This window comes from Sprattus sprattus (genome assembly GCF_963457725.1).
Source record: "Sprattus sprattus genome assembly, chromosome: 9".
In the NCBI taxonomy this organism is placed as follows: Eukaryota; Metazoa; Chordata; class Actinopteri; order Clupeiformes; family Clupeidae; genus Sprattus; species Sprattus sprattus.
In genome coordinates, this window is record NC_137928.1 from 4,365,353 (window position 1) to 4,372,852 (window position 7,500).

The following is a 7,500-nucleotide window of genomic DNA, read 5'->3' on the forward strand; positions in this document are numbered from 1 at the left end:
AAACACACACACACACATAGACTTACAAACACACACACATATAGACATACAAACACACACACACACTGAAGAAAGACACTTTAATATTTAATGGGGGGGAATAGACTAATGGATCGGTGGCGAATGTGGTGGACTAACTCCCTCACTCCCTTAGCGTGTGTGTGTGCGTGCGTGTGTGTGTGTGTGCGTGTGTGTGTGTGTGTGTGTGTGTGCGTGTGTGTGTAAGTGTGTGTTCCTCTCACTCCAGAGTGCCAGCAGTATGTTCCACACAGAGCCCAGAGGGGTCCCATGGCGTGGAGCCAGAGCGAGCGCTCATACGAGATGCTGAAGCTACAGCCCTCAGCGCGCGCGCGCGTGTGTGTGTGTGTGTGTGTGTGTGTGTGTGTGTGTGTTTGTGTGTGTGTGCTCATACGAGATGCTGAAGCTACAGCCCGAGGTCACGTCAACATGCTACAGCTAACCGCCAAGCAGGGGGCTAATGACTCTAACAAAGAACAAAGATAGAGAGAGAGGGGGAGAGGGAGAGAAGGGGAGAGAAGGGGAGAGGGAGAGAAGGGGAGAGGGGGGAGAAGGGGAGAGGGGGGGAGAGGGAGAGAAGGGGAGAGGGGGGGAGAGGGGGGAGAGGGGGGAGAAGGGAGAGGGGGGGAGAAGGGAGAGAAGGGGAGAGGGAGAGAAGGGGAGAGGGAGAGAAGGGAGAGAAGGGGAGAGGGGGGGAGAGGGAGAGAAGGGGAGAGGGGGGAGAGGGAGAGAAGGGGAGAGGGGGGGAGAGGGAGAGAAGGGGAGAGGGGGGGAGAGGGAGAGAAGGGGAGAGGGGGGAGAGGGAGAGAAGGGGAGAGGGGGGGGAGAGGGAGAGACAGAGGGTGGGAGGGAGGGAGAGGAAAAGAGAGGAGGATGGTAGGAGAGAAAAGAGAGATTGAGAAAGAGAGGGATCAGGAGCAGGATGGAGAGATAAGAGAAAAACAGAGATAAAAGGAAAGTGAAAGAAAAAGAAGTAGTGGGAAAGAGGGAGAGGAGGAAATGGAGCAAGAGAGAGAAACGGAGAGAGAGAGAAGAAAGAGAAAGAGAGAGAGAAGAGAGAGAAGTGGAAGAGAGAAGAGAGAGAGAGGAACAAAGAGAGAGAGAGGAGAGAGAGAGAGAAGAAAGAGAAAGAGAGAGAGAAGAGAGAGAAGTGGAAGAGAGAAGAAAGAGAAAGAGAGAGAGAAGAGAGAGAAGTGGAAGAGAGAAGAGAGAGAGAGGAACAAAGAGAGAGAGAGGAGAGAGAGAAGAGAAGGGGGGGAGAGAGAGAAGAGAGATAAGTGAAAGAGAGAAGAGAGAGAGAGAAGAAAGAGAAAGAGAGAGGGGGAGAGAGAGAAGAAAGATAAGTGGAAGAGAGAAGAGAGAGAGAGGAACAAAGAGAGAGGGAGAGGAGAGAGAGAAGAGAGAGAGGAAGAGAGAGGGGGAGAGAGAGAAGAAAGATAAGTGGAAGAGAGAAGAGAGAGAGAGGAACAAAGAGAGAGAGAGAGGAGAGAGAGAAGAGAGAGAGGAAGAGAGAGGGGGAGAGAGAGAAGAGAGATAAGTGGAAGAGAGAAGAGAGAGAGAGGAACAAAGAGAGAGAGAGAGAGAGGAGAGAGAGAAGAGAGAGAGGAAGAGAGAAGAGTGGCAGAGACGGAGGGGAGAGCATCTTTAAAACAATGGCTCCAGATGGAGGCGCCTCAGGGCCTCGTTTCAAAACGTCCTCTTCAGGGCTGGAAGGAGGCTCGCCACATAGCTCCCCCGTCCAAAAGTCATTAATACGACCTCACATAATCACCATCCACTCTGAGTCACCCCTCCGCATATGTCAGTCAGCGGATTAACATTCAATAAAACACTACCTGCCTACATGGCCCTGTACCGCCCCCATTAGATGTGCTAGCTTCTGATTATATAACCGGTGTGTGTGTGTGTGTGTGTGTGTGTGTGTGTGTGTGTGTGTGTGTGTGTGTGTGTGTGTGTGTGTGTGTGTGTGTGTGTGTGTGTGTGTGTGTGTGTGTGTGTGTGTGTGTGTGTGTGTGTGTGTGTGTGTTGTGTGTGTGTGTGTGTGTGTGTGTGTGTGTGTGTGTGTGTGTGTGTGTGTGTGTGTGTGTGTGTGTGTGTGTGTGTGTGTGTGTGTGTGTGTGTCTGTGTGTGTGTGTGTGTGTGTGACGGCTTGACAGGCGTTTCACCAGGAAGAACACAAAACAAAAGACAGAGAAATAAGTAGAGAGGGGAAAGGAGGCCTGAAATACAGCCGTGGGGGCGGGCACCTTGCGTTAAAATAGTCCTGAGTGCGACCCTGTATTTGGATGTTCCCCTAATCTGTCACAGAGATTACAGGCCCTCTAACGCTTCAAACACACACACACACACACACACACACATACACACACACACACACACACACACACACACACACACACACACACACACACACACACACACATACACATACACACACACACACACACACACACACACACACACACACACATACACACACACACACACACACACACACACACACACACACACTCCAGGGCAGCCCTTTTGTTATCGCACGCAAAACAGGCAGACGGGCAGCCAGGAGCGGCGAGGCCTCCAAGATGGCCGCCCGCTCCCCGAAAGCCTCGGAAGATGCTCTGCTCTGCCGGAGAACCGTAACAGCAGCCTGGATCCGAGCTGGTCCATGCCCAAAAATACAGTCCCAAAATGGCTGTAGAAAAAAAATCTCTCTTTCTGTCACTGCCATAGTCACATGATATAAAAAAAAAAGTGTGTAGGTCACTGTATCCAAGGCTCACTTGTTGCTATGGACCCACATGATGTGGTGGAGTCACATGTGGTTTGCAAACAAGTCCTCAATCTGCGGTGTGTGTTTCTGGACAAGCAAAAAGAGGAAGAAAAGAAAAACTTGCATGGTGTCAGCTCACAGCCAGAAAAGGGTAGCCTGGCCATTACCAGCCTGTGACTCCATTTCATTCCGTCTTTCAGTCTGGCAAAACGCTATGCATTTTCGTTTCCGAGATGAGCGGGTGCTTAGCTTGAGGTTTAAAATCATTGGAGTTCCCTTAACCAATCAGCAACGTTTAGTAAGCATTCGGTAGATTAAACTCTTCCCAAAGCCAGTTGGGAGAAGAGCTATGACGTCCTTTCCAATCATAAAACTTACAAGAAAATACTCTTGTTCTCCTTTTAATTTTCTGATGTTCTCGAGAGTTGAGACAACTTTCCCGATAGCTTTTAGTGTCTTTTCCTCCAAGGCGAGTTTTGCGTCACAGCTCTGAACTGTTCGCTGATTGGTCCTACAGGATTTTGAGTCCTGGAGACGATTGTCAACGGGGTTGGGCCAGACTGAGTATGAGCTTGAAATCAATTCAGGCGGAAATACGTAGGCTGGTGTCACCAGGCTATGAAAAGGGCACCAGAGAGAGTATGAGTCCCTTCGCTGTGGGAAGAGAGAGAGAGAGAGAGAGAGAGAGAGAGAGTGAGAGAGAGAGAGAGAGAGAGAGAGTATGAGTCCCTTCGCTGTGGGAAGAGAGAGAGAGAGAGAGAGAGAGAGAGAGAGAGAGCGAGAGAGAGAGAGAGAGAGAGAGAGAGTATGAGTCCCTTCGCTGTGGGAAGAGAGAGAGAGAGAGAGAGAGAGAGAGGGAGGGAGAGAGAGAGAGAGAGAGGGAGGGAGAGAGAGAGAGAGAGAGAGAGAGAGAGAGAGAGAGAGAGAGAGAGAGAGAGAGAGAGAGATGCTCTGTAGACGTGGTGTGAAGGCATCAGCAGACAGAGGCGTAAAAAGGCCGAGACGTGCAGACATTTTGTGTGCGTGATACGATATGAACTCTTCTACTCTGTCTGACTCTGTATTAAATCTGCTTTGGCACCACTGTCTTCGTGAGGGGCCGTGCCAATGAAGCAATTTTCAATTTGGAGTTTAACGGACGAAGGCAGAGACAGATAGACTAAGAGATAGAGAGAAGAGAACGAGAGAGAGAGAATGAGAAAGAATGAGAGGGACAAAGACAAACTGTCTTTCAAACAGTCGTGCCAATGAAGCATATTTCAATTTTGAATTTCAATTTAACAGACAAAGGCAGGGAGAGAATGAGAGAGAGAGAGAGAGAGAGAGAGAGAGAGAGAGAGAGAGGGTTTGTCTATGTGCCCACTGAGCGAGGGCATGGCCTCTTCTCTCCTCTCCTCTCCTCTCCTCTCCTCTCCTTGGCACCTGCTCCTCTATGCGTCTGCACCCCGTCACCTCCCACGAGCAGCCAGGAGGTCGGACGGACAGAGCAGAGAGAGGCACTTTTCTCTCTCACACACACACACACACACACACACACACACACACACTCAGTTGGGCAGAACCGTGAGCAGCACTTTTTCAAGTGAGCGGCCATTTTCTGCTGACGAGGGGCAGCGAGGCTTGCCCTTGCTGATGCCTGTGTGTGTGTGTGTGTGTGTGTGTGTGTGTGTGTGTGTGTGTGTGTGTGTGTGTGTGTGTGTGTGTGTGTGTGTGTGTGTCTGTGTGTCTGTGTGTGTCTGTGTGTGTGTGTGGCAGGGGCTCTGACAAGTCACAGCATGTGTCCAGCAGGAAACTTCTTTATTATACTTTAATCATTGTCCTCCGATCAACAGCTGAGCATTTGAAACCGGACAATGACAGAAATGACAGAGGGAGATAAGGAAACAGAACAAGAGAGAAAGTCTAACAGAGGAGAAAAAGAGGAAGAAAGAGAGACAGAGAGAGGGGGAGAGAGAGAAGAGAGATAAGTGGAAGAGAGAAGAAAGAGGAACAAAGAGAGAAAGAGAGGAGAGAGAGAAGAGAGACGGAGAGGCGGAGGGGAGAGCATCTTTAAAACAATGGATCCAGAAAGTCTGACAGAGGAGTAGAGAGAGTCTCAGAGAGAAAGAGGAAGAAAGAGAGAGACAGAGAGAGACAGAGAGAGAAAGAGAGGAGAGAATTAAAGACACAGACAGTGATACCTTTCATTACGTTTCTCCTCCTGAGATGGAACAGTAGGCAGAGGATGATGAGGATGATCAGAAGCATGGCGCCCACAAACGATACCGCCGCTATAACCACACTGTTGTCCCTGTTATACACTGCAAATGAATCAAATAGATAGTCAGTGATGATGCCTTAGTCAAACACTCACACAGTCCCTACTGGTTCATCTACTAATGCAGTCCCACCAAGGTGGAGGAGACTGAATCAAGGGGATGGTGGTTTTTGTCTATTTTTGTCTGTTTTTGTGACATTGAAGGCTGATGGGCAATGTGGGGGGCAATAGTGTTACAGGAGGTAGAGAAGTCGTTTAGTAATCAGAAGGTTGCTAGTTCGACTCCCTGTCGAAGCGTCATTGAGCAAAACACTGAACCCCTAATTGCTACTGATGTGCAGTTTTCCATCAGCGTAAATGTAAGAATGTGTATACATTGCAAGTCGCTTTGGATAAAAGCATCTGCTAAAATGACTAAATGTAAAATGTTGAACAGGATTGTGTGAAGGGCTTGCCTTCAGTGGTTTCATGAAGGAGGACTCAAGATGGAGGAAACTGAATAAGAGGATGGTGGTTTGGGTCTATTTTGGTCTCAATGGTGTTGTGACAGTGAAGGCTGATGGGAAATGTTGAACAGGATTGTGTGTGGAAGGGCTTGTCTTCAGTGGTTTCATGAAAGAGGACTCATGAAATGTCTGCTACTAAGATGATCTTATAGAAAACAGGAGTATACAGGCATTCATAAACCAGACAGTGGAGCGCCCTCTAGTGAATTGTTACGGTATTTCATGGACCTAAGACACTGGTCAGGTAAAGCCCTATTATCTAACTGAATCGATAACTGAATGACTGCAATGACAATAGTGAATTCTGAAGACGGAACAAGGAACACGGAACACGGAACACGGAACACGGAACACGGAACACGGAACACGGAACACAGAACTCGGAACTCCGAACTGCATGTTGTGTTCACCTTCATTTCTCTGAGGATGAAGACACTGATCTTACCACGCGTGTCACTACTGAGGTCAGTGGGGGTGGCAGAGGTGAATTCTCTACTGTATGGATTGCATTGGACTGTGTTGAAAAACTGTACTTGTAAATATGAAAGTTTTTTTAAAGCTGACAAAACAACATGACATGTAATGCATCTCGTTGTGCCTCAAAACTGACACACTGACGACGTCTCCACCTATCAACATAAAGATCTCAACCAACAACTGCTCTACCTATCTATCTAGTCTTTTGTTGCTCCATCTACAGGACAAGCTGTGTTTGCACGCATTCTCTCTGACCATCCCTACTGACACACTGACGACGTCTCACTGACCCTGCGTGACACGTCTCTACCGGAGGGCTCTGGCCGTGGCAGAGATGGACACTCATCGTGCTGGATGTCATGTTTCATTATGACAGTAGTTTTGGAAAAGATGAAATGATGAAACTGCATGTTGTGTTCACCTGCCTTCTCCTTCTTCACCTCTCCATAGCAGGCATACTGATAACACACGCACGCACGCACAAACACTGATCACACACACACACACACACACACACACACACACACACACACACACACACACACACACACACACCCACACCCACACACACACACACGCACACACACACACACACATACCCACACACACACACACACACACACACACACACACACACACACACACACACACACACACTCACCAACAGTGAGTGATACGTTTCTACTGAGCGGTGCAGCCATGGCAGAGACAGACACCCGGCACTCGACGCTGCCGTCGCTCCTGGCCTCCAGACTGAGGGTGCTGGTGGTGTCGTACAGCCCCCTGTCCTGGTCCACCTTGTAGGATAAAATGTATATGTTTCTCATTTAATTCCCTAGGTTTGTATAGTATTCCATAGTACAACTTGAATTGAATTGGTAACTGAGTTGAGCATGTGTTCTGTCTGACCTGTTGTGAAATGTTTTCTGAGCTGAGAGTCACCCAGGGCTTGGGGGTAAGTGGGTCCTATGTAAATAGTCTTATCTCTGGTGAATGCCAGGTGACTACATTGTAAGAGGCCTGAGGAGGAGTCTGTAGAACTATAAGATGTGACTATGCCCAGAGATGTGTGTGGGCATTGTGGTTGAACATTTCATGAACATGTAATGATTGTAAACAATGCTCCCGGTGTCTTTAAGTAATTTTGACCACAACCTCACTGCTGGTGTTGAAGGCGCTGGGCTGGAGCCGCTCTCCCCTCAGGAACCAGTCCACGCTGGGCTCGGGGAACCAGCCGCGGGCCAGGCACTGGAACTGGACCATCTGTCCACTGGCCACGGACGTGTTGCTACCGGTGATCACAACACTGCCTCTCTCTGGACAGGGGGGAGGGGGAGACAGAGAAAGAAAGAGGGTGTAAGATAGTAAGGTATAAGGTTAGAGAACAGAGAGGATAAGGGAGAGATAGTGAGAAATAGAGAGATAGAGAGAGAGAGGGAGGGAGGAGGAAAAGGGAGGCAGAAATAGTGACA

At 48.9% G+C, this 7,500-nt stretch overlaps 1 protein-coding gene across 1 annotated transcript in view; it reads right to left on the bottom strand.

The window, feature by feature from the left end:
• The window catches only part of igsf5b (immunoglobulin superfamily, member 5b), a gene marked incomplete at both ends in the record, with an annotated part of 30,364 nt that overhangs the window by 6,999 nt on the left and 15,865 nt on the right, over nucleotides 1-7,500 (bottom strand). Inside the window, 3 exon segments of the mRNA XM_080844550.1 lie at nucleotides 4,969-5,088; nucleotides 6,690-6,825; nucleotides 7,184-7,344. Coding sequence (XP_080700676.1) covers nucleotides 4,969-5,088; nucleotides 6,690-6,825; nucleotides 7,184-7,344 — 417 coding nt within the window.